Here is a 25,801-nt window from a genome sequence, read left to right as displayed (position 1 = left end):
CGCAGTTCTCCATATTAGCTTGAAGCTAGTGGCAATGACAACTCCACTTCCGGTTCATCTTCTTTCCGCCCGCAGCAGAAGTTCCAAATCTTCCTCAGACACCGCCCTCCTGCGCCTAAATAAGTGCCACGAAATTTTGGGTTGATGAGCATATTTTGGTTGCCTCGCCTTATCTTCCCCGCCTTCACTCCAAACTGTGACCGATGCCCAAGTTGCACCATGGCGGTTATTACGCTCCTCAACCACCCGCGAGGGCCCACCATCCCCGTAATTACTTGCTTTGAATAGCCTTCGGGCCCCAGGTTTCTTATCTTCCTATCCTTCAGCCCGCGTTCCACGTCATGGCGGGCACCGACAACACTACGGTACCCAGCCTCAGATGATATACGTCCAAGCACCATACCGGCGTCCTCGGCCTGCAGATAGTGGCGCCAGCTGCTGTGCTGTTTGCTGCGGGGCGTGAGTTACAGTGTTTCCTGCTATTCCGAATGACTTGGCTGACCTCAATCAACCATTGTTAGGTTCTGGGGGTGTATAGCAGCGGCCTGCTGCTGTCCGTGCCTTTTCTAGCTTTGACTCCTCACGACGAATGTCCAGATATACCCGTGTTTTCCTTGGGACCGTATATATGTTACTATCGGACTCCAGTGTTTGCTGTATTCACTATACCACTACACTACCTTCTGTTTTGCTCTATCTACTCCACTGCTGAACGTCTCCAAATATATCATGCATTAGCTGCGATGCTCGTCCTGGCTCGTATCATGATTTCAGAGTTAGCAGATGACTGTCCCAATGCTCCTGGATTCGCGCACTACTTTGTGTTTTTAATTTCTAATTGCAGATTCAGGGGCTTATCGTGAAGTCACGAACAGGGTCTTCGTGGAGGAAATATCGATTCATCCTTTGACGTTATCGCATGCCTGGGTCGAACCATAGGAAATTTCACATTTACTGTTAAAGCATCGTTGCTTGCTGGGGGTACACCGCGAAGTTCACCAGACATAGTATCAATGCGTAAAATTTTGTTTTATATGATGAATTACCGAACCCAATAATCATCGTTCCAGCGATGCTGAGCGAGTTTTTTGAACTTATGGGAGGCAAAGATACTACAAGCAAGTCCATCGTTCGTGGAATAAGAGAGCAAATCCTACACTGTTTTGCACCAATGGAATGCGGAGAAGATGGGAAATTAAGGATAGTGGCAGATGGAACGCAAAAGGGACAAAAGAACCAGGGAGTGTGGAATTATGGTTTATAGTGATGAATATTTGTCCATAGAATATCATATAAGAAGCAATGAGAATCGCCCAAGACAGAGAATCCTAGCCTGACAAGAAATTGAGGCGCGAAACTGAATGCATCAATTTGTGTTAATTGTGTGGCTGAGCATCCAAGACCAGAAGAATTTGCTGAGGGCGGACGAATAACCCACGGGTCTCCATATTTGATATATCCGAGACGACAGGCGAGACACTACGCATTCTCTTGAGCCTATCTTGATCAACGTATAGCTGCTGATCCCCTTCGCGTTTCCTCTGATTGAACATGATGCTTCCCTTAGGGCTAAGAAGATTCGAGGAGTCAGAGAGGTGGTTCAGCCGTCTTCGTCTAGCAGCGCGCCCTTCGCTCTCATCGAGAATCGACAATGCTGATCCATTGATCTCGAAGTATCGAACGCCGCCGTGCGTCCCATCGTTCCAATCGCGGCCTTCAAGTTTGTCAGTACCCCAGTTCTCGCCAACTGGGACCTCGACGCCGACCCATGGTCCAGTCTCGCCTTCAACCTCACCAATGTATCGCGCAAATGCCTTGAACCGCGATCTCTTCGACGAGATCATGCAAGGGATTCCTACGTTCAACGTGACACCGCGCGCCTGCGGCGGTTGCTGCGATCTGAGAGGGAGTGGCGGTGACTCTGAGCCAATTGAGGGGGTGGGAGTAGGGAGCTGATTGTTGAGCACGATAGAAGCGCGCGGAGTTGCCATGACTGTCGAAGTACGAGCAGAAGAGCTCCCACCAGACTTCGTGTCTGTGTCTGTTGAGTGCTTGCGCTCTAAGACTAAAGGGGCCTTGATGGTCGACGCTTCACTCGGCATTTGGGCATGCGAAGGTCTTGGAGCATTTTCACGCTTTAGTGATTCTGGAGACTTCAGGATGGAAGGAGCTGGGGCCAAGGCTAACGTTTCTTTCGACGACGAAGCAGATTTCGATGGTATTGGTTTCGGTAGCATCGGAGGGGTCGGGGTATCTTTCGGGAGTGCTGGAGATGGTGGTATTGGCGATTTTTGAGGTGCTTTGCCCTTGGGGGCGGGAGCTTTGCGGGGTCCGGGAGTGGTGGAGGCGGTGGTCCGGACAGAGGTGGTGGACGGTGGTCTTGGGACAGGCTGTGGGCTTGGTGATGGCTTTAACTTGCGAGACGTTGCGTTAATCGAGGATGTGGAAGTCACCGATGTCGCCGAGGTCTTTCTAGTCCTAGTTTGGATCGGGACCGAGAGACCACCGTTGCTAACCAATGGCCTTGCTCTGGCGCTAGTTGCAGAGATGCTGGACAGACCAGATGTCGTGCGGGGTCTGGAGGGTGGTGCAGTGACATAGCCCGAGCTTCCACTGCCTTCAGTCGTGTTAGACGTTGGTCGTGAAAGAGGAGATGGTTGAGAAATTGGTTTGGATTTCGGGCTTGGTGGAACTCGCAACTTGTTGCGCATTGTGGTACTCGTAGAAGCTGTCGCAGTCGTCGCAGTCGTTGCAACCGATCGCACGGAACTGGCTACAGAGCGAACAGAGGCTATAGAAGGAGCAATCGACTTTGGCCGGCCATTAGGGGGTCCTGCAGGTGATGAGGGAATGCCGTTAGAAATCCTCCGAGGTCGAGGTTGTGCCCGAGGAGCAGTCGAACGTGATGATACAGAGGGCGCTACCGAAGCAACGGAACGCGCGTCATCCTGATCATCCCTGCGAGCTGGGGTAGTGGTTGCAGTGCGTGCGGAGATCATGGAGGAGGTGATAGAGCTTTGGCCAGACATAAGGGAATCGCGGGTTGGTGTCACTGGCTCGATCGTGCCGTTTGATCTGGACATGTTATGATTGAGCGTGCTGGCTCGAAGCGAATGTATGCTTCCAGTATCGATGTCCACGGCCGTTCGAGTTGTAGAGGGATGCTGGCTTGTCCGCTTGCTCTGAGGTGGGGCTGCAGCCTCGACAAGATCATCAACTGGGATTTCAATTTCTGAAGAGAACAATTAGCCAACGTGGCTTCCCAAACCGAGAACAGAACGATACACACCGCCACTAATTTCCTTCAACGCCCAAGGCTCCAAACCATCAAATCCTTTCGCAAGACGAACCCCTGACCATTGTTTCTTTAACCACCGTATTATCTCCATCCGAGTTCGCTCAACTTGAGTGCGAACCACTGACGTTGAGGATAGTAGTGCGGATGCGTGAGCACCAGCGGATCCTGGGTGAGGTCGAAGGAGAACCGAGTTGACCAGGGTCTAGAACAAAATGTTAATCCCAGGCAGGAGTGATGGAAATGGTCCGCATACTTGGTACAGCAATCCAGCATTTGTTGAATTGAGACCTCGGCGAATCGAATCCATGACCCAGCGGACTTTGTCCCCATCATTAAACTCGACGCCATCACGCTCTAGAATAGAAAGCCACTCCTCTTGCTCGAAGACTTCTTCAGGGTTCGATACGAACACCTCATCGATCTTCTTGCGCCCTTGTGCGATGATTTCGCGCGTCGCTTCCGTCCAAGGCTGATCATTTGAGCCCAGAGTCTCTAACTTCTCAAGCGCCGTATTGGCGGCAAAGAGAAGCGGAATGACGTTTTGTGGCGTTGTCCGGGCATACACGCCTTTCAGCGCCTTCTCACGCGCTTTACTCGGGAGAGCAGCGAACTCGGGTGTGACCCAGCCTTCTCCGAAGAGGCCGACTAGTGCTCTCCGTGAACCTCGCTCGAGGATGTTGTTCTTAACGTCATCAGCCGTGGCAAATTCGAGAATGCGAGGGGCTCGACGGACGCAATGTTTGCACTTGCAACCGCCAACTCCCCAGCGTCCTCCAGTGACTTTGTCATACTGCGGCATTTCGAGGTATGCATGAAAGAGCCCGTGTGCCATTTCTTCAACTATTCGGGCTTCCACCTCTCTTTGCAATGTTGGGAGCGAGGTATACAAGGCACACCTATAAATTTGGAAGGTGGTTGCTAAGTCGAACGTTCGGTTGGAAAAATTGAGAGTCCCTGAATAAATGAAACCAAGGGTGAAGTGAAGGGATGCAGGGGTGAAGGGAGGGGATGGAAGGGAGATGGTAACAGGGTTGGAGGGTCCGGTAGTCCCCACGGGGGCGGAACCCGATGAAAAGAAACGAGAGTGGAAATATGGTGCTCGTGATGCTAAGATGAACCGATGACTGGAAAAAACTGCAGTGGCCTCGTCAGAATCGGGAGAAAAAGGTCCAGTGAGCGAGATGTGGACGTCTGAGTACAGACGCGAACGCCACATGAACGTTAGATCCTTTCGGAGCTTATCCACCCGGTTCGCTTCAATATCTCCTGACAACTGCTCGCCGTCATGAGAATCAGTAAACAGGAAGTCAAAGGCATCACCGATACCAGAGCCAGTATAGAGATATTCGAGCTGATTGGAAAAGAGCGCAGGAGAGATACTGGCAGTCAAACGCAAAACGGAGCTGGTTTGCGGGGCGGTCGAGGGTGTGTAAGTGCGTGTGCTTCGAGAAGGTGAGCCTCGGTCATCTTGAGTGGCTAAAGAAATTGAGGATTGAGTGGCGTTCGCATTCCCTGACACGTCAGGCGATGACGAGAAAATACGTGAGCCCCCATTTGGCCCCACGTCAAAGTATTGCGATAGAAATGACGGAGGGGCTCGAGCATACACGATTGCTGTAACGCTTTTAAATATCAGAGCATCACACTCCAATAGCGACAAAATACCTTTGTGACCCCAGACACAACTTTCGGGACGATTATCCTCTGTGAACTCCCAAACTACATCCGGAAACCTGTCCTTTGTACGATCGAAAAGGTCTTTAAGATCTCCTTGCCATGACGAGGTCGATGCGGCCTGAGCTGCTGCGAGGGCTGATCTTGGCGTAGCCATTAGTCACCAGCGTTTGTGTTATTTGCTGGGTTGAAATGCGAGAGATCAAGTAGCAAAGCCCGAAAGCAGTGACCGTGAAGAAAGTGCACGCAGGTGAACCTATGTAGACACGAGGCAAACCAACAATAGGCAAAATTCCGAGCCGGCCGCACGGCCACCGCTCAAAATTACGTTCTAAGGACCAAATCAAAACGGGGACGAAGAAAGAGAACAGACGGACGAAGCAGTTCAGAGTGCAGAGGAGCGAGAAAATGGTGTAGGGACGTTCTGGAATGCACACCGACGGAGGATTGGCTTAACTCCGTGAATGCTTAACTCCGATAGCATCCTGGCTGAGAACTTCTTATGTGGCATTCAAGGCTTCACGCACTTTTGCCAAATATGAAGAAACGATGTTACACTATGTACAAATCAATGATGGCAACAATAAACATTTATGATGCATGAGGGTATATCATGAGAATGAGATAATCGAATCGCTATGTTTGGGCGGCGATGGGTGGGAAAGGCTGGATAACTTCTTCGTAAATGAGATCTACCCAGAAATAAAAAGTTGATTAGAATATAGGTGACCGCGTGCAAAGTAGCGATACATTTTAGCTGGGCTTTGCTCAACTGCTCGCCGTTATCAAAGTCGAAAAATCCCGGCGGCAGGGGGGCTGCTGTAGGCTCATCCTGAGGGTCATGATATGGCTACAGTCACATCAGCCGAAAAACCCTCACGTAGAATTTTAACGAACGTGCCTCGAGATACGGATGGGCCAGAGCCTGTTCAACGTCAATACGTCGTCTCGGATTGAACGTTAGGCATCTTTCCATTAGGTCAACTGCAAGTGGGTTTGCATTGGGGTACAGGAGCGCAAGAGGCTTCTTTTTCCGGAATGGTAGGGCTCTATCCAAGAAACCTTGATAAGTAGTTTTGGGTGGCACCAATAGCCATCAGAAACGCCTACCGAATGTACTCTCGTGAACGAGGAGAATGGATGGCATAAAAGTCATCCAACGATGGGGTGCCTAGTTTGAGCGGTGAGCCGACTGAAGCCGCGCGAAAATAACTCATCCTTACCGAGGACATCCAGTATGAGAGACAGTTGATGGTGGTAATCCCGTCCGGGGAATAACGGCTTTCCACTGATCATCTCGGCAAGAATGCATCCTACGGACCACATGTCGATTGCCTTCGTATACATCTTGAAGTTGAGCATGATTTCCGGTGCACGGTACCATCGCGTTGCAACATATTCACTGGGTGATTCACCGAGCGGTGAGGATCCTGAGTCCCTCAAGGAAATAAAGCAGCGTGGCTCACGTCAAGAATGATGATGCCTCTGGTGTAGGCTGCGTTGAGGTTCGTGCGAGTCCAAAGTCGCAAAGTTTTAGATCACAATTTGCATTTAACAGCAAACTATCCCCGCAGTCGACAGATGGCAGATAAGGCAAACGTATGAAATGATAGTAAATTGGATACATACTTGCTGGGCTTGAGGTCCCTATGAAGAACCTCGGCGGAGTGGAGAGCCTTGATGGCCCTTAGCGTCTAACGATTACGTCTTTGATGAACACAAAGCGTTTGATGGAGGAACAAGGAACAATGCATACTTGATAAACGAAGTACTGACAATGATCATCCGAGAGTTCTTGTGTTCGAATAACTCGATGTAAATCTGTTTCCATTAGCTCTTGAATTACTTTCGACGAGCCAAACCTGTCAGCAACATGGCCAGGCTTTATGTCTTCCATTACTCACAATACACTTCCTAAGAGGTAATTCAGTCGGTCAATGCGCGCACCAGAACATAAAATAATAAAGCTCACTTTAAATTCGTCCAAACTTGGGGGGTGCAAGATGTCCAAGATATTGATAATATTCTCATGACGGAAATGTTTCAGTATCTGATCAAAGAGATAGACCATTGAACAGACGCCAATCGGAATGGAGAGATGACCACCCACTTTGACCTCTCTCAACGTCCTCAGCGCAAACAGAGAATGCTCGAAAGGAGTTATGCGTTTTATTGCTACCTTGCGCCCCGTCGGTATATGTACAGCAGAACTGGTTCAATCAGAATAGATCAGATCGGGGGCAATGAGTCCATTAGGCAGAGCGTCGTCGTACTCACCTATGTCGTGAACATGGCACCCGCACAAAACGGGTCGGAAACTAGCGCACATGAATGAATACTATGGGCGTGACTTACCATACGATTCCATACGCGCCCTCGCCTGAGGTGGATGAGATCGATCCCGCTCAATAACTCCCAGTGTAGGTACTGACCTATTGCGTCTAACACTTGGTAATTTTCGTCGACCTTAAAGTTCTCGAGTGACATTATTTGGCAGTCAGAGTATTATCGCCTCTGCGTCCAACTCGATGCAACAAAGCAAGGACACAACTAGAAGAAACCTTCTTGCCGAATTAATTCAAGGCACTGATCCGCACGTGCCCCCAGTTGATGAATTGGCATTGAATCCTGCTCCTGATCTTGTGGTCTCCAACACCTGAAGATGTACCATCCTATCCGTGAAGGAACTCGTGGGGGGCAAGGGCTCTTCTCGTGGGCCCAAGTGAGCGCAGATAAAGATAGAGAGGTTTGTGCGAATTCATTGCTCAGGTATCTAATAGCGGAAATGGCTAAATGCTCAACAACTGCCAGCACTACCTTGGACATTCCGTTAACGCGCCCACGGGAAGATGGCAAAAGAGCCAGGACGTTCATTGGTATAACCGAGAAAAAAAGCAGTCTGATAAAGAAAAGGCAGAGGAGCTTAGGATGATTAAAGAGGCTGAAGCGGACGCAATTGCCGTTGCACTGTGAGCTACCTGGCATTATCGTAATCCTGCTTGAGGCAGCAGAAGACTCAATAAGTTTTGTTAGAGGATTCAAACCAAATCCCAAAAACCCAGATGCTCCTCCCCCCTCCCGTGGCAGCAATCCCAATCCGAACATGATACCACTAGAAGGGGGGCGTTCAAAGCATATCGATAATATTTCAGTAGTGGAGGTAGACAGAAGAGAAAGTAAAGATGAACGAGGAGCCCGAAAAGAAGCCCGTCGTGCCGAGCGGGAAGAACGGAGACTGCGTCATGAGAAGGAGCGTGAAGATCGATACCATCACAGCCGCCACAGGTATCGAGAGCATCGCGAAGACGATGAACCCATCCGTGACCGCCACCATCGAGACCGTCGCAGTGATCTCGAGTACAAGCGTGATCATGATCACGTCCGCGTTCGGGACCCTGGCCGTGACCGCAACCGCATTCATGGTCAACCGGATGACTCTGGACCCGGTGGTTCTAGCCGCCATGACTCCACTGAACTCGCAAGGCGTCGCCATGAGAAATCTACAGACGACAAGCATAACCATCGCGGTCGAGAACGTGATTCCAATATCTCGCCTGAATTCGAGAGACATGTTCGCCAGCGGACCCCCTTAGATGAGCTTCTTCTGCGGGACTCCCGTTCCATCAAAGGGACCGTATCTGGTGATCGCCGACGCTCGCGATCCCGAACCCCGCCTTCCAACTACCACCGAAGAGGACGGCGCAGAAGTGAATCCCCTGCCCCTAGGTATTCTCGGTCTGCAAGTCCACTGCCACGGAAACGATCCTCCCGCAATCGTGAAGATTTTTAGGATATTCTGACTGTTTTGTTTCATTCGCTCGCTTCTTGGATGTAAATGTACGCGCCCTTAGGGTCGGTGCACATTTGCTTCGCCGCTATAGCTCCTGTTTTCTTTTCCCGAAAGTTCAAGTGGGCTGGGCTGGATCGCAGTGGCTTCAGACAATACGTCACGAATCAAATCTTTGACTTACCCCATCCAGTCCAGAAACATATTATTAGTCAAAACATCACAAACCTTCAATAGCTGTCATTGCTATCATCTCGAAATTCGTCGTCATCCCCCATACGTCGCGCAAAACATTTAAGTGGATCTAGCGTCCAGGATTTCTTGCCAGGCCTTGCAGTATTTCTACAAGGCCTCCCGCTTAAATCCCTGTGCCCCCCACCTGAACTCTTCCTGCATGACCGTTCCGACCCCTGAGATAGTTTCGGCGTGCGACACAACTCCAATACACAAAACACATTGCACCGTTCAATATTTCGACGTCACAGCAATAGGATGGCAATGTTATAATGCGGCGATTCTAGTCGATGGTTCTACCAATTCTACATCGAGCGGCTGTGTTGTTCGAGCAGTCACTCCGTGTCGAGTTGAACCAGGAATCGAGAGCCTATGTCGTCAGTTGAAATCGTGGGTTCCCTCGGGCGGAAAATATGAAGGAGGCCGCCTCAGCAGCCTCAAACTTGGACGCCCGGACTGTATTGGACTTGACGTGGCTTCTGTCTGAATGACTGCAACTCACTCCAGTAATGAACCCTGGATATACGGGAAAATTGGTAACCCACAATACTCGCCATTCCGCAGAAGGATTCATCAAGGGCCTATTTCCCCTCGTATGACGTACTCACACAAACTGAGAGAATGTTAAGGCCCTTCCTCGTACCCGTTTGATTCCACTTCTCTTCGAAGTGTGGCGTCTATTCTCTACCAAGGGTGTGCGCCTTGGTGCTACTTGTCCCCTCGTCCCATTGCGTGCTGGGCCTAACGTTGCGTCGACAAAACCCTTCCTCTCAATGGAAAGGTCGAGGATGGATTCAGCTTTCAGCAATTATGTAAAGGGGTTGGAACGATCACATACACCATATTCCGACCCAATCGCGCAGTTGATAAGGTTCTGCAAGTCGACGAATCGACCGCGTTGATATCAGTCTCATCGTATTAGGGTGCTGGCGACGGGAATGGCCTCAGAGAGCCAGCCTCGGTGACTGTTTCCGCTTGATGTGATCTCCTGCCCAGGGTTAGAAATTGGCATATTTATTTCGAGCTCAAAGCTGGGTTGGATCACCCCTAACTTGGTCGCGCAGTTTGCTTCTTGTGCCTCAGATCGCCCCCAGAGTGATACATACCTATTGGGGGAGGTAGGGGTCCTGAGCGTTCCGCGATTATTTGGGGCCAGGAAGCTATTGTGCAGTTAAAACTATGGGACTGGGTGGATTAAGTCTTTCTACATTGGGTCCGTGTTGCGGCTCTGCAGGTCTTTTTGGGGGGTTTGAAAGAAACTTAGGTACTCGGTCCGACATACAAAGCGTTAGCCTGCTACTCGGTTCAGACAATTTTAGATGTTTGCCCTAGTCTCCGGGTTTTCCGGGCGAAATCTGATGCAAGGTCTGCTGATAGTTCTGGATGCCTGATGTATTTTTCCGGGGTTCTACATAAAAAAGGACATTTGTCCTGACATGGTTCTGAGCGAAGCTTCGGGCACCCTCAGATCGAACGCGTCAGCCGCGTGCACGGACCCCACGACGGCCTCTTCACAACAGTTTGAGCGCTTTGCGGTTATCTTACAGTGAACACCCGATCCTGAACGTTCGTTACGCGGCAACATGATACGTTGATATCGTCTACTTGCGAAAACGCAGGAGTAGTGAATTGTGAACCGTGTTGCATCGCCAGTCACAGAGCCAAGCAGTCGGCAAGCTGAATGAGCATCGCACGGAGTTCGTGTTGCTCCCTGTGATAGTGGGGATAATGTTATTCTCGAATCCCTAAACCAACTCGAACCAATCCTTACGGCTCGTACTACGCTCCTAGTCCTCCTACTCTCTTCCAGTCAAATCTTCAGTACAATTGCGCTTAACGGCGTTCCCCGTTCCACAATCAACTCCTCCCTGCCAGTTGATAAGATTTAAGGTGTCAACGTGAGTCTCATTGAATCTAGGTACAGGGCCAGGCGTTAGCAGAGGCTGGGATCCTGCCTAGGTGAGGCGCACGTTTGGGCACATCGAGTCTGGTCGATTTGTGTCCTCATACTACAGATAGGAAATTGGTGCGTCTCGCTTTTGGGCTACATCTGTCGTTAATGCGCCGCCTTCGTGATGCAGGTTGATCTTTGGTCCACGGGTTCCCCCGGCACGGTGGATAGCCATGGCGAAGAAATATGAATGAGTGTTCAAAATGTCGCATGTCAGAGTGGTCCCTTTCAAGCCACCTCGGTCGTGAAAACCAATCAGGTGTCCCAAGAACATTGGACTAAATGGTTGACTCAGGACGATGTGGATGCCATCGTGAATGCGAAGCTGAATACGGTTAGGATCCCAGTACCATTTTGGGTGGTATCGTGGATACCACCAATGTGATACCCGTACTATACCTATAGATCCGAAGTTCGGGGACGTTCAACGGGTCATCTACCACGCTCTTCCTGGTGTTGCCGCTCGTAATCACACTTCCCTACCTCGCTGTTATTGTTACCTCTTCTTATCATATGCAACCTTTCTAGCCACCCAGATAATTGCGTCGAGAAGGTCCCTCTCAAGATGACTGGTGCCCATTGTCATGACATATCTTACTGAGATCCGGCCTCCAAGACCGTTTTCACCATCGAAGCTATCAACGAACCCATCACTTATTACACAAAAACCCCTGGCTTGAGCCGATGTAAGTCACAAGTGTTCCCGACATAGGTTTTCGTTGACCTATTCTTGTTGAACCGTCCGTTGTTAATTTCTCAGATTATCAGGTCGTCCTCAGGGTCCGCCTCGCCGAACTCTCTCTCGGCGCAGTCATCCACAACCGTGCCCTCTCCATAAACGCCCTCACGAATGACATCGCCCGTACCGCATTCTTCAAGACCACCCCAATCATCGACTTTAAAGTGTAATATTAAAAACGTGAGTTTTGACAGCTCAAGGGTGCCTGTGGGCACGAGAGGCGAAGTGAAGCTGAAAGGCTTAAACCATCGAATGAAGAGTGGCTTTATTGGGGGAAAGCACATCGTTCCTTGATTCGTCCAGAGATCAAGGATCTACTGGATAGATTCATGAGCTGTGACTGGCAGAACAGCACTGATTGAACTCCTGTCCCTAGCCCCGCTGATGCAGCTCGCGGGCCCCAAATGTGTTCCCCGACTCTCCCTATATTCAATTTCGGTGGCGTCTCAGAAAATCAAACCGAATGTTCCTACATGATCATCATCTACAACTATACTTACGCCGCCAGGAAATATCCCTCGGAAATTCGCCCTTCTACACAAGCCAATGGTCCAATTGGACGCGAACTGGAACGAGACCGATGAATTTTTGAAAAAGTGGGAGATGCGCAAGATTTGACATATAGTGCAGGATCCGGTTGGATGTTCTAGACATGGAAGGCTGACCCAGATATCTCCAGCCAAAGAGATGTGGTATGTAGTTGACCCGATCGAGATTAATATGCATACTTGAGTGTTCATGTGCACGTCTAGGTCATATCAAGGCGCCCTTCAAAATGAGTTGTTTACGCAGGATCCTTCTGCTGTCTTTGATCTTAACGCCCGTGCCCCATACAAATAAATGCCTCAAGCGATGTACCACTACTTGTCCAATGTGGGTAAAGCAGCTTTTCCCGAAGCGCACTGATAGTTTTGTTTGATCTCCCTTTCCCATCTCATTTAGTCCTTCCGCCATGGGCCCATTGGCCGTTCGGGACGTTCGTGGGTTTTATGTACACATGAACGTGGAGCATTCGTTCTTTAGGGTGCCGCCCCACCAGTAAAAGGGCGAACAATTCAATTCTGCCATCGATGGCCACCTTCAAAGCTGTAAACCTACTTGTAGTTGATCTACAAACTCTTCCCGCAGCTCTATGCGTCTAATGAACCCAATACGACATGGGAGTGGTGAATGATTACGTTACCGGTGTCGTCGATATCATTCGCCTCGGGTACATAGGAGTATTTGTTAGGTACGAGGCCTGGAGCCATCACGCCAGGAGAAATGACGCTGTCCCGATCATCAAATTCCGTGCTTTCCCCACCTTCCAATTGCTGGAAAGTTTTTCCGTCTCACAGCGAGACCGAAGAGAGGCCTCCTAAGAAACCCATGCCAGAACGCTCACATTCACGAAGAATGCATACCCGATGATTTGGGGGACAGAGCTCCCTGCTCTCTCGCTTAAAGCTTTGAACTGTCACTACGGTCGACTCCGGATCCCTCATGAAGAATGCGACAACGGGTCACACCGCGTTATTGCCGTGTCGATCTCCAGGCCTCAGCCATGATGCGTGAGCCCTCAGAAATCCCTCCATTGATTGTTGAGAATGACTCGAATGGGATTCCTGCCCCTTGGCGTTCTCGCAAGCAGCCCGTGATTTTGGGGGGCTATTGAGATATAATGAATAACAACTCAAACATATATAAGACATGAATAGTCGTTCACCACGTCCCTCACTGCGTGTTCTACCGGGGCCGGTCTAGGTGGTGTTTAAGTTGAGAAACGGCCCACTTGGACACCTGAACGGCGTTGTATGTATACAACGATCTATCGGTTCGAACGGAGGCGTGAGTAAAAAAAAACGCCGTTTCAAACGGGCACCAACAAATTGCGATCCGCTTTGTCATGTTGTTGTCTTTCATGCGTTTCCGACGCATAATTAAGTCTTGCGATCTCTGAACGTCCGCGGAACGTCTCTAGATGTTCCAGGTCCTCTTGGAGGTTCAAGTGGCCCTGGATCGATTGTCCTCGTCACTCTTGGTGAACTGAACTGAACTGAATTGAACTGAATTGAAAATTGGATGCTCTGACATGACTTTAGTTCCATTAATGCCAGATGAGACCTCCAGACTGGTATGTACGAACATTCCCAACGTGTACGTCCATACAGGAAAGTACCATCAGACCCTCATATCTGTTGCGCCAATTTTGAAGTGAACCTAGACTCGTAAACCGAACCGAACCGAACCAAACCAAACCGCGGGGGTTCGGATTCCCCATATATCTATTTTGTCCCCCCCCCCCCCCCCCCAGCATCCACTAAACTCTGGTATTTCACGTGCCAAAATTGTCAGAACGTTGAGCCACGGCGTCGAAGGTCCGCATCTCGCTGCTGCCCGGGTGTTTCATTGGCAATTACTTACTTAGGGCTCTGAACCACAAACTGTGCAATGGTTTGGGTTACAATAAAATGCTTGAACTGGGGGACCGGCAATTCTGTCAGTGGAACACGATAGTTCGGTTTGTGGTTCAAACCGAACCGGCCCTACGGGCCTGGAATGCGCCTTTACATAATTTGACAAGCTTTCGCCAATGCTTTGAAAGACAGGCGGCACAAATACAAAAGTAAGTGGGAGCCGATCATGATTTCTTAAACAGGGACAAACAATTGAGGATTGACATTTGCGTAACCCGTATAAGTACACGCAGGAAGAGGCTAAATTGTCCAAACAGGGAAACAGAGGTTGCATGCAATCAGAACAAGAGTATTAAAATGAAGGAAAACAGAACAAATGATTGACCCCCGAGGTGAAATGAACGGGGGGGGGGAAATAGCTTTACGAAGGTCCTTGTTCAAAGCAAGCAAGCAAGTCCAAACGCTGAGAGCACCGACAGCTACATAGACAATTTTAGATACCACGGTAGGAATACATGGCGATCTTAGCACGAGTTCTTTGCCCAAGAGTGAATTGCGTCCTGCAGACGTCACTGCTGTAATCCATGCTGTGATGGTTTCCATGGAAAGTCAGTTTCTTTGGGAAAATGTTGTGGAATTTTGAATTAAAAAAAAACGTACTAATTGTGAATAGGATCGAGACCTCCACCGCTGCAAGTATCGCGACCAGTAGGGCAGTAGTAAGCTGGGCTGGCCTCGGCCGGAGTGTCGCTCACGTAGTCACCACTCCCCGTGCAGCCACCCTGGAATGGGTGGTACAAACCGGTCCAATCTAATGAGGACACAATCAATTCCCTTTCATCAAGAGGGGACTATCAGATGCTTACGTCCGACTTCGTGAACGAGCGTGCGGCCCAAATTGTAGTAACCACCGTATGCAGTGCTTCCAGTAAGGGCATCGACGATAATGACAACACCATCGAGTTTTGGGTTCGCAGTGTATGCCCAAGGGAAAGAAGAGTACCCAGCAAGGTTTGTTCCACCTACGCTCGCGGAACCGACGCTGTAAATGTTGAGATCACGAACTCCTCCCCTTCTGCGTAACCTCTTCATGGTGATCGCGTTGGAACTTGGGACGATACGAGCATCAGTTAGGGTTGGCAAGAGACAATTAAAAAAAAAAAAAAAAAAGTGAACACTCACCCAGTAACATCACCAAGGTTGAACCATTGAGCACTCGTGACGTAGTAGAGTCCAGCGAGTCTGAAGCTGAATCCCGAAGGCGCATAGTCGGTGTTCAACCTCCTCAACTGCGAGTTGATCACGGAAGTAGTAAGATAACCCTTAGCTCTGGTGTCTTTACAAGCGAATTGTTGTCAATAAAAAATGAAGAAATGGGCAGGGAGATCGAATATCGAGTTTGGTACGTACTTCCGATGTTGATAACATGCCAGTAGACATTGATGACTTTGGGAGCACGCTCTTCCAATCCCCTTTCCTCGACGTCTCTCTTCTGGATTTCCTCGAAAGCAGAGGCAAGTTCACCGAACTGTAGTTCGATGGAAGAAAGATCATCGGCGGGGACGTGGCTGCCGCAAGCAGGAGGGTGAGTACTGTTGGCAGGAGCAGCGAAGACAGTGAGGGAGATGTTGAGGAAGAGTGCGAGCAACGCGGAAAAGAAGGTGGACCGCATGTTTTATTATATATAACAAGCTGATATGAAGCTGAAGCTGGGGTTGCTGGAGGAATGGGTAGCATATTCTTCGAGATCCTTTTATGCATCTCATGAGACCCCTGGGGGTCTAATTCGGGACAAAGGGATTGAATGAATGAACATGTCAAGCGGAAAAAAAGGACAATGATTCAGATTTTTCACAGCCGCAGCCGCATTAGCCAAGCCTGCAGGGAAACCAGTGTCACGCGCGGGGTAAACGTGCGGAAGAAGCATTGATTCCCGCTTCCCCTGAAAATCAGCATGAATACGTTGACGAAAGCTAGAAGCAACAAAGACTAGGAAGAGGACTCGGAATTCGACACAGTGGCTTGGTGTTGGAAGCAAACCAAAAAAAAATTGGAAGGACGGGTAACACATTTGAAACGATGGGGATCAACACAGCATTTTGGGTGTTGAGCAACCAGGCACCCATTATGTGTCGGATCCCGAAAGACACGCAAGACACCAAGACTAGACAACGTAAGCCGGAACAGGCACGTGGTACTTACACGGGTCCGAATTCTACACCGAATATGGTAACATTGAACCCGCGGGGTCACAACGGTGACGGGCTTGGCGTTGCGTGACGTTAGTCACAGCATTGCAGTGCAAGGTCACACGTTTAGGTTTCAACAGAACCTTCATTTTTGATGTTTTGGGTTGCTATTTACATATGTGGTTCTTCCTCGGATATCACACAAGTTGTCACTGTGACCGCGCGGAAGCCGGGTCTAGCTTGGTGCTCGGGAAACCAGTTTGCGTATCCCCATCCCACCCAAACCTAGGTTGAAGACCTCCGACTGACTCAGAAATTGCCGCGCCCAGCTCGAACGGCTCACGCCAACTTCTGGTCAACGTTCTGCGTGGCTGCGATCCAAGTATTTCATATCCAAGCCTTGGACTGATTTGCATTCGCTTGCCCTAATTGTTGTGTCACCCGATTCCTCATCGAGTGTCATTCCGCACGGCAAATGCCAAGACTACGATATTGCCGAGTATGTAATAAGGGCCACTGAGGAGTGTGTCAGCTGTCAAACTATTCGGACCGAAGAGCATTCTACGCGCGGCGAATGCGAATGCGGTGTTAGGCTGTGTCACTGAGGGAGGATAGCTCCATCTCCGGCACTGAGTATGGTTGCCGAGAAATAACCCAGTGTTTGGCGCCACTGGAGGCGTTCTGTCAAATCGGCACCTACTCGTTTTGTGAGCTGTTGTTACAGTTGTTCGTCGTGCCTGCGACGGTTGGAAATACCTCAAGGACAAATATTGTTGGGATGAAATTTCGATCCCCAGCAAGCGCCCAACTAACCCTCGCTTGAACATTTTCCCATCTTGGCAGGTTCAATCAAATCCTTGGAAACCACGTACACTGTGCGTGTTCTTTGTCATGAACTGGGTTACGTTACGTACCAAGAACAATGGGAGGACAAGTACTTTGGTTGTTCTGCCTCCAAAACGGCCAAAGGATCACCGCGGCTCAGGAAGGCTAGACCTTTTTGAGGAATCCCCTGGGTTTGCGTATTGAACACCTGGGGGACACAGGATTTGTCTTTCGGCTCGCGAAGCGAAGCGAGTTTTGGTGACCTCCTTCAGGCTGTAAACGCTCATCAATTTCAAAGCGGGCCGCGGGTGGAGCCTTCCGGCAGGGCGAGATGGTTTCACCCATGACAGAGATTTGTCGGTCATCATGCACCGCCTCACCCTGCAGGCACCAACAAGGCTTGTCATGCTAACGTTCTTTGTCAAAAACTAAGCCGGCTAGATTGATTAGAAATTCGCGCATGCATCCGTCACCGTCACAGGCTGTCCTCCCTAGCGGCAACTCTCGACCGACACGGTAGCCTGTTGACGTCGCTGTCCGGATGGCCTCTCTACCTTCTTATGCGACTCTTCGAGGTGCTTGTACTATAGCGCTCGCGCTCATTTGGACTTTCCCATTGTCTTCGGTCGTCACAGCCAGTTGAAGCATAATTTCCCATGCCGCAAAGGCCTAGCTCACGTCTTCATGAACGCTTGACTAGCTGTTCACGTTGAGAGCAAGACCTCAGGGTCCGGGTACCCGGGATGGACGTTTGAAGGGGGCGAAGGGGTTGAAGCTCTTTTCGGTACTACACCTAAATCGTCTGGATCTGGACTGGATGTCAACTTCTTCCGCCCCTCTGGTAGGCCTGTGTTCAATTGGCAAGTGAGGTGTCACTCTTCGGCACGTTTGCGTACAGAGATTGTGAGTACCGTTTGTCATTATGTTGCTTTTGGAGCTGTTGGGTTTGCGACGATCCCGAACCTGCCAATCGGCTTTGTGTGCCCAACACACACACTCTCTATGATGACGTCGATGCCTTGCGGCGGTTGATCTGAATGGCACCGAACGCAGACGATATCATGGCTTCACGTCCCCATCACAAATGCTTGTATTAATGCGCTGGACAACATGATCAAATGGATTCCATTTATGATGGAGGACGGACTCGGACGTTCACGAATCGATCCCTCTCATACTTGCTACCGCCCTTTATTACCGCGCAGTGATTGGCAATTCGAATCTCCGTTCACCGAACTTGCACCCGATGTATAAATGTCTCTGGAGCAGGGGAGGCAAGGGGGCGGGGGGAGGTGTGTGTGCTCCGAGGAAAGAGTCAAAGGTTTACTGACCGGCGCATCGACTTTGGTGTGTGTGCTGCATAATTGATCTCCCAGTCAGACGTTATCCCCCCCCGTCTTCCATTCTATCCTCCATATGGTTCGGATCCAATTCCCCTAGCTTTGTACCAGTACGTATATGCTTCCCGACGGGCGGCGGACGAACTCATACTGTAGCTATCTTTGAATTTTTTTTTCCCTCTTACTACTTCTATCTTTCTTGCTTGAACTCTAGTTTTCGTCCCTTCGTCCCTCTGGAAGGCGGTTTTGATACCTTTTCCTATTTTCCTTTTTTTTTGGCCGGACATGTGTGATATCAATGCAATATGAGTTCTTTCCGCCGATTGTTTTTCCTAATAAGTGCCAGGCGCGTTGCGTAGTGGGTGCAAGCGTACACTCTATTTGGAATATTGACACCCTGGCGGTGGCCGGTGCACGTGTATGACGCGTCCATCATAATAATGGGGCCACAATCAAGTGGACCAGTGTTGGTCTACTTTAGTAGAGGCTGGGATCCTGCCTACAGTGTTGGCGCCATGGACCCCAGTCGACACTGGAACTTGCTCCACGGCTAAATTGAATGGGTAGAGGCGTTTGTGAGACGCTTGCGGAACGTCAGTAGGGTGCGTACAGTGAAGTCGTGGACTTTGTACAGCTCCAGGGTTCGGGACTGTCGGCGCTTAGCCAATAGGAAAAGAAAATTGGGTTGTAGAGATCGATTTTCGTGGTGGTTGGGGAATGACAAGTCCTTATACTTGTCAGGTCGGCTTTACCGCAGCACCGTAGCTGATACCCGCTTGGTGAAATGGTTCCAATCTCGCTCATCCCGCTTGTAGTTCAAGGGACTTCTCTTACAATAGATATGCTACTGGACTTATTGTGATCCTCCAATCCGCGTCATACCACCTCGCAAGGCTGCTAGAATTCGCCATTGATATCGGATCCGATGTCACTTATGGTCTTTCACTAGACGCATCTATGCTGCACGTCCTCAACCTTCCATAATTGTACAAAGGTCTCGTGGTTCTGGGCGGCGGGTATTAGGGGCTTACACGTGCGCTGCGTATCTAAAGCTCTCTCTCCTCCATCCACTTGTCCGCTATCGACCATGTCATTACGGCAAAAGGCCGAAGCTCTCAAACGAACGATCGACGGCCTCCTCGCAGCCGGAGGCGACATAGCAGTTCCAATCCTCAGAGCCATCGATGCTACGGCTAGTTGGTGTCCCCCTCTAACGAGTGCGACTGGCGGTGCACTCTTCATCCTCGATGAGGTTAAGGTTGGAAATGATCTATGCTTGGCCATGAATGAAAGCTCATGCTAGTTTGCGCCATATAGAAATTCAAGGAGAACAAGAAGGAATGGGCTGATTTTGGTCAATACGTAGTCGACACCGTGGCTGAGGTGATTTCAGCTATCAAATCCTATGATGCGTCAGCGGAAGAGGCAAAGCCTTGGGTGGAGAGTGTCACAAAGCTCGATGGGTGGGTGTAATATCTGTTTTAGGTGTTCCTTAATATCACCGCTTACATAAAATCCTAGCGCGCTACAGAAGATCAAGTCCCAAATCAAACAAAGACTGGAAAGAGTGGGGGAACGACCGGCTTTGATAAATGCATTTTCGCACTTGCGAGACGCGGCAAGGATTGACGGCCTGAAGAAAGATCTCGACAGGGCATTGGCTTCGTTTCAGGTAGTTTCCCCCCATGGCATAGTTCCATAATCATTCTGATCTTCGGCCGATGCAGCTTAGGACGGACTTAACAACTGGTATCAAATTGTCGGCCATGGAAGGTAGTTTGAACCGTCTACAAGGCGACACAATTCTCGGTAGTCTCAGATACCCTCATGTCGGCCATGATGATTCCACTCAGGCATGCCTAGAAGGTACTAGGGTCGATCTCACGGAGCGTATTATGACTTGGTGTCACAGCACTGCGGACAGCGAGAACCGGTTAATGCTGCTGACTGCGGTGGCAGGTGCTGGTAAAACTTCAGTGGCCCTCACGATAGCAGAGAGGTGTGAAAGGGAAGCTATCCTGTTACTCTGCTTCTTCTTTAGGGCGGGTGAACAGTCGCGGCCTGATTGCCTATTCAGTGGCGTGGCTCGAGCTCTAACAATCCGTGATGCAGCTTACCGCACTTCCATCATCTCTGCCCTTCAAAAAGACCCTTCACTCTCAACAGCTTCACTCGCAACGCAATTCAAGGAATTGGTAGCTTTGCCTCTCCTCCATAACCCTCCACTTCCCGACCATCCTATGGTGGTCATCATCGATGCTTTAGACGAATGTGACAGAGAAGCATTTGAACCCCTTGCTAAGATCCTCCGGGAGGAAGTACCCAAGTTACCGTCTTCCATAAAATTTTTTGTCACATCGAGACATATTCATCTTGTCAAACGCTCCTTCTTACACCAATTCCCTATCGATCATCTCACCATTGATCTTATGAATGACACGAACGTGCAGGACTGTGCTGCGTGCATACGTTTCCAGCTGCAAGAGCTGGAGAAGTGGCATCCCGGTTTACGGCATAATCTTCAGGACGAGGATAAAATTGTACGGGGGATCTTGGAACGAGCAAGTGGCTTATTTATTTGGATCAGTACCATCTTTCGCTATATGAAGATGGCCAACAAGGACCCCATGAGGACGCTAGAGAGCCTGCTCGACACCGGTGCCAAACGATCAAAAGTCCCTGCCGAGAAAATGATGGATCGTTTGTATACAAGCATCTTGAAGAAGTGCGATTGGGAGGATGAAGATTTTGTACACGATTACCCAGTTGTAATGGGGGCAATCTTGGTTGCGCGGCAGCCTCTGTCTATCACAGCTTGGGATGCAATTTTGTTGCCTTTCCTCAGGTCTTCTATTCGATGTACCCTGGCTGAACTTGCACCTCTCTTCTCGGGAGTTGAAGATCATCACATTCCAATTCGCATCTTACACCAATCCTTCCGTGACTTCATTGTGGATCGAATCCATCCCCAATTAGTCAACTCTTGCTGCAGTTCAGTAGACCTGAGGAGAGAGAATGACAAAGTCGCTCTGCGATGTGCTGAGATTCTGAACCAGGATCTTTGCTCTGTAGAGGGTCTAGGACTGATTGAGAACTTGTCCGAACAAGATGAAATACCATGCATTCCTCCAGAGGAGTTAGCTGAGCACTTTCATTATGCATGTCGCCACGTCATCCATCACCTCAGTGATGTCCAGGAACCGTCACAGGAGCTTGGTGGGTCAATTGGGGTGTTTCTCAGTCAACAAGCAACTCGGTGGGTGGAAGTCTGTGTGAGAACGGAAGGCTACATTAGTATCTCGTTCCTCCCTGAGCAGGCTGAGGTATGGGTTATCAATTGTGTCAATGAAACTACCTCATGATTGATCCCCAGTCAGCTGTTGACCAAAGGTTAGAAGATGCTGTCCTTGCACTGGCCAATGTGCTTGCCCAGCTTTCATGCAATTTGGTTTTTTTCTCAAGATTCCAAGAGGCATATGATGCAGCAAATGATTCCGTTGTACTCTGGCGTCACCTTGTTTCCGTGGACTCAGGGCTTTACACCCCAAATCTGGCCGGCTCACTCAACAGTTTATATATAGCTCTTTCTAGACTCGGGAAGCACTCCAGGGCGCTCTCATTCATTGAAGAAAGCGTCAAACTCTACCGCCAGCTGGTTGCTGTTCGCCCAGAATTATACACCCCGGGCTTAGCCTTGTCACTCAACAGCCTACGTGTCGCTCTTTCCAATCTGGGACGGCACTCTGAGGCACTCCCATTCATCGAAGAAAGCATCAAACTCTACCGACAGCTAGTTAATGTCCACCCAGGATTATACACCCCGGATTTGGCCATGTCACTCAACAATCTATGTAATGCTCTTTCCAATCTCGGAAGGTACTCCGAGGCACTCCCATTCATTGAGGAAAGTGTCAAACTCTACCGCCAACTAGTTACTGTTTACCCAGGACCATACACCTTTTATTTGGCCATGTCACTCAACAATATATATTCAGCTCTTTCCGATCTTGGACGGCACTCCGAGGCACTTCCATTTATTGAAGAAAGTGTCAAGCTCTGCCGCCAGCTAGTTGCTGTTCACCCGGGACCATACGCCCCGGATTTGGCAATGTCACTCGACAATCTATCTTCAGCTCTTTCCAATCTCGGACGCCACTCCGAGGCATTCCCATTCATTGAAGAAAGCATCAAACTCTCCCGCCAGCTAGTTGCTGATCATCCAGGATCATACACCCCGAATTTGGCCAAGTCGCTCAGTGGTTTGTATTCAGTTCTTTCACATCTCGGACAGCACTCCCATGCACTCCCATTCGCCCAAGAAAGTGTTAAAATCCTGCGCCAGTTAGTTGCTGTCCACCCAGGATCATACACCCCGGATTTGGCCATGTCACTCAACAGTCTATCTTCAGCTTTTTCCAATCTCGGACAGCACTCCCAGGCGCTCCCCTTCGTCGAAGAGAGTGTCAGGATCCGGCGCCAGCTAGCTACTATCCACCCAGGATCATACACCCCGGATTTGGCTAAGTCACTTAGCAATCTATTTTCAACTCTTTCCAATCTTGGACGGCACTCAGAGGCGCTTCCATTCATTGAAGAAAGCATCAAACTCTACCGCCAGCTAGCTGCCATCCACCCAGGATCATTCACACCGGATTTGGCCGTGTCACTCAACCATCTATCTTCAGCTCTTTCCAATCTCGGACAACACTCCGAGGCGCTCCCCTTCGTCGAAGAGAGTGTCAGGATCCGGCGCCAGCTAGTTGCTATTTGCCCAGGATCATACACCCCGGGTTTGGCCAAGTCACTTAGAAATCTATGTTCAATTCTTTCCGATCTTGGACGGCACTCCGAGTCGCTCCCATTCATTGAAGAAAGCAACAAAATCTACCGCCAGCTAGCTGCCATCCACCCAGGATCATACTCCCCGGGTTTGGCTATGTCACTCAACAATCTATCTTCGGTCCTTTCCTATCTCGGACAGCACTCCGAGGCGCTCCCCTTCGTCGAAGAGAGTGTCAGGATCTGGCGCCAGCTAGTTGCTATTTGCCCAGGATCATACACCCCGGGTTTGGCCAAGTCACTTAGAAATCTATGTTCAACTCTTTCCGATCTTGGACGGCACTCCGAGTCGCTCCCATTCATTGAAGAAAGCACCAAAATCTACCGCCAGCTAGCTGCCATCCACCCAGGATCCTACTCCCTGGGTTTGGCTATGTCACTCAACAATCTATCTTCGGTCCTTTCCTATCTCGGACAGCACTCCGAGGCGCTCTTCTTCATCGAAGAGAGTGTCAGGATCCGGCGCCAGCTAGTTGCTATTTGCCCAGGATCATACACCCCGGGTTTGGCCCAGTCACTTAGAAATCTATGTTCAACTCTTTCCGATCTTGGACGGCACTCCGAGTCGCTCCCATTCATTGAAGAAAGCACCAAAATCTACCGCCAGCTAGCTGCCATCCACCCAGGATCATACTCCCCGGATTTGGCCATGTCACTCAACAATCTATCTTCGGTCCTTTCCAATCTCGGACAGCACTCCGAGGCGCTCCCATTCATTGAAGAAAGTATCAAACTCTACCGCCAGCTAGCTGCCATCCACCCAGGATCATACACCCCGGATTTGGCTATGTCACTCAGCAATCTATATTCAGCTCTTTCCAATCTTGGACGACACTCCGAGGCGCTCCCGTTCATTGAAGAAAGTGTCAGAATCTGGCGCCCGCTAGTTGCTGTTCACCCAGGATCATACACCCCCCATTTGGCTATGTCACTCAATAATCTATATTGTGCTCTTTCCAAACTCGGACAGCATGCCAAGGCACTCTCATTCATCGAAGAAAGCGTCAAACTCCAGCGCCAGCTAGTTGCTATTCTCCCGGGAGCATACGCCCCCGATTTAGCCATGTCACTCAACAATCTATATAAGGCTTTTTCCAAACTCGGATGGCACTCGGAAGCGCTCCCATTCATCAAAGAAAGTGTCGAAATCTATCGCCAGCTAGTTACTGTTCACCCGGGATCATACACCCCCAAATTGGCTAGGTCGCTCAAAGGCCTATGTTCAGCTCTTTCCAACCTTGGTCAGTACTCTGAGGCGCTCCCACCTGTTGAAGAAAGTGTCAGAATCTACCGTCAGCTAGTTGCCATCAACCCAGGAGCATACACCCCAAAATTGGCCACATCACTCTACAAACTATATTTAGCTCTTTCCAACCTCGGACGACACTCTGAGGCGCTCCCATTCGCTGAAGAAAGCGTCAAAATCTGCCGCCAGCTAGTTGCCGTCAACCCAGGAGCGCACAACCCAAAATTAGCCACATCGCTCAATAATCTATATTCAGCTCTTTCCAACCTCGGACGGCACTCCGAGGCGCTTCCATTCATTGAAGAAAGTGTCAAAATCCGGCGCCAGTTAGTCGCTGTTAACCCAGGAGCACACACCCCAAAATTGGCCAGGTCACTCAACAGCCTACGTGACGCTCTTGCCAATCTTGGACGTCATTCCGAGGTGCTGATGGTCTGCGATTGAACCGATTGCGCCCATCGCTGCGTTCCCCTGCGTGTGACTGCACGGTAATTCATATGGCGCAGGTTGTTCAGCTCAAAAATACTGACAAATTTAATATCCAATTTTGGTTAGAGACTATTGAAACATCTACGGAGTTCACGTACCAACCACTACACCCATAACAAACATCTCATAATTTTAATATCAAGATCGCTAGTTTCTTCATCCAGAACGTTTTGCCTCCTATCGCTCGTCACTGATGTACTTGTCCATGTTTCTACATTCCATCATACCCATGATGTGGAGGTTTGCTCATGTTGGTGCAATCGAAAAGTGAAATCGACGGATCAGCATCATCCGGCGTGTCGGCGCGAGGTGTGAAAGTTGAGCATATATATACAACTGTGCATGCGGTCCGGTGACTAATACGTCAGATTCGATTCGGTGATATCATTTCGATAAGGGGTACGCATGAATATGCCTCTCGAATCGTCACCATTGCGTTTGAGGAGGTCCAAAGTCTGTGTTATCGATTGGTGCGCGGCGGGTCAGACTTTGACAAATTTCCCGACAAGCTCACAATCCACCATTCTTGGGGCTAGCTACTGCTACCTACTTACTATCTCCACGACTTGATCCTCAGCGCGACCAACCGAGGTAATATCTAGGAACCCAAACCCGCCAGGCACACTGCATCCAATCCATACGCCCCTTCGAACACACGCCCACTTCACTCCGATCACTCACCCAGCCTCTCTCTGGATCCTTAGGAAACTACATCGCCTTTCTCTGACATGATCCTTGCACCTCAGGCCCCATCTTCAACATCAAGTTCTTCCTCGTCTTCTTACCATCCATCT

The 25,801-nt window shown here is 49.8% G+C and overlaps 6 protein-coding genes across 6 annotated transcripts; 2 read left to right on the top strand and 4 right to left on the bottom strand.

Moving 5' to 3' along the window:
- Positions 1-963: 963 nt before the first annotated feature.
- Positions 964-5,434, bottom strand: EI90DRAFT_2988472 (uncharacterized protein). Its single transcript, XM_039056043.1, has 4 exons — positions 4,964-5,434; positions 3,552-4,912; positions 3,290-3,500; positions 964-3,232 (listed from the first exon to the last, which is right to left on the bottom strand). Exons 1-4 carry the CDS (start codon positions 5,127-5,129, stop codon positions 1,377-1,379), a joined length of 3,594 nt encoding a protein of 1,197 aa, XP_038923608.1. The 5' UTR covers positions 5,130-5,434; the 3' UTR covers positions 964-1,376.
- Positions 5,435-5,484: 50 nt separating this feature from the next.
- EI90DRAFT_3031579 (uncharacterized protein) lies at positions 5,485-6,022 on the bottom strand. The gene is made up of 3 exons (XM_039058328.1): positions 5,874-6,022; positions 5,723-5,822; positions 5,485-5,664 (listed from the first exon to the last, which is right to left on the bottom strand). Exons 1-3 carry the CDS (start codon positions 5,946-5,948, stop codon positions 5,609-5,611), a joined length of 231 nt encoding a protein of 76 aa, XP_038923607.1. The 5' UTR covers positions 5,949-6,022; the 3' UTR covers positions 5,485-5,608.
- On the bottom strand, positions 5,883-7,553 carry EI90DRAFT_3031577 (CMGC/MAPK protein kinase). Its single transcript, XM_039058327.1, has 10 exons — positions 7,405-7,553; positions 7,328-7,352; positions 7,083-7,182; positions 6,945-7,022; positions 6,877-6,886; positions 6,729-6,817; positions 6,602-6,666; positions 6,439-6,534; positions 6,196-6,374; positions 5,883-6,143 (listed from the first exon to the last, which is right to left on the bottom strand). The coding sequence occupies exons 1-10, from the start codon at positions 7,457-7,459 to the stop codon at positions 6,079-6,081; spliced, it is 762 nt and encodes a 253-aa protein (XP_038923606.1). The 5' UTR covers positions 7,460-7,553; the 3' UTR covers positions 5,883-6,078.
- Positions 7,554-7,634: 81 nt separating this feature from the next.
- EI90DRAFT_2903098 (kinase phosphorylation domain-containing protein) lies at positions 7,635-7,945 on the top strand (the record flags this gene model as incomplete). The annotated part of the gene is made up of 2 exons (XM_039054124.1): positions 7,635-7,718; positions 7,784-7,945. The coding sequence occupies 2 exons, from the start codon at positions 7,635-7,637 to the stop codon at positions 7,943-7,945; spliced, it is 246 nt and encodes an 81-aa protein (XP_038923605.1).
- Positions 7,946-14,572: 6,627 nt separating this feature from the next.
- Positions 14,573-15,751, bottom strand: EI90DRAFT_3143551 (uncharacterized protein; the record flags this gene model as incomplete). Its single annotated transcript, XM_039065033.1, has 5 exons — positions 14,573-14,666; positions 14,740-14,890; positions 14,946-15,187; positions 15,262-15,415; positions 15,490-15,751. 5 exons carry the CDS (start codon positions 15,749-15,751, stop codon positions 14,573-14,575), a joined length of 903 nt encoding a protein of 300 aa, XP_038923604.1.
- Positions 15,752-19,520: 3,769 nt separating this feature from the next.
- EI90DRAFT_3115678 (uncharacterized protein) lies at positions 19,521-24,962 on the top strand (the record flags this gene model as incomplete). Its single annotated transcript, XM_039062814.1, has 5 exons — positions 19,521-19,691; positions 19,751-19,896; positions 19,955-20,105; positions 20,161-21,756; positions 21,807-24,962. The coding sequence occupies 5 exons, from the start codon at positions 19,521-19,523 to the stop codon at positions 24,960-24,962; spliced, it is 5,220 nt and encodes a 1,739-aa protein (XP_038923603.1).
- Positions 24,963-25,801: the final 839 nt, after the last annotated feature.

The sequence above is a fragment of the Cantharellus anzutake genome, assembly GCF_015039405.1.
Source record: "Cantharellus anzutake strain C23 chromosome Unknown EI90scaffold_2, whole genome shotgun sequence".
Taxonomy (NCBI): domain Eukaryota; kingdom Fungi; phylum Basidiomycota; class Agaricomycetes; order Cantharellales; family Hydnaceae; genus Cantharellus; species Cantharellus anzutake.
Note: the sequence above shows the minus strand (reverse complement) of the source record. Positions and strands in the feature narration are given on the sequence as shown.

Bases quoted from the DNA above. Each gene is read 5' to 3' on its own strand.
- EI90DRAFT_2988472 (XM_039056043.1), bottom strand. From the start codon at position 5,129: ATGGCTACGCCAAGATCAGCCCTCGCAGCAGCTCAGGCCGCATCGACC. The intron at 4,913-4,963 runs GTATTTTGTCGC...AAAGCGTTACAG, and splicing joins TTGTGTCTGGGGTCACAAAG to CAATCGTGTATGCTCGAGCC. The intron at 3,501-3,551 runs GTATGCGGACCA...ATTTTGTTCTAG, and splicing joins ATGCTGGATTGCTGTACCAA to ACCCTGGTCAACTCGGTTCT.
- EI90DRAFT_3031577 (XM_039058327.1), bottom strand. From the start codon at position 7,459: ATGTCACTCGAGAACTTTAAGGTCGACGAAAATTACCAAGTGTTAGAC. The intron at 7,183-7,327 runs GTAAGTCACGCC...TGATTGAACCAG, and splicing joins GGCGCGTATGGAATCGTATG to TTCTGCTGTACATATACCGA. The intron at 6,144-6,195 runs GTAAGGATGAGT...CGCTCAAACTAG, and splicing joins TCTCATACTGGATGTCCTCG to GCACCCCATCGTTGGATGAC.
- EI90DRAFT_3031579 (XM_039058328.1), bottom strand. From the start codon at position 5,948: ATGGAAAGATGCCTAACGTTCAATCCGAGACGACGTATTGACGTTGAA. The intron at 5,823-5,873 runs GCACGTTCGTTA...ATGTGACTGTAG, and splicing joins TGGCCCATCCGTATCTCGAG to CCATATCATGACCCTCAGGA. The intron at 5,665-5,722 runs GTATCGCTACTT...ATTTCTGGGTAG, and splicing joins GAGCAAAGCCCAGCTAAAAT to ATCTCATTTACGAAGAAGTT.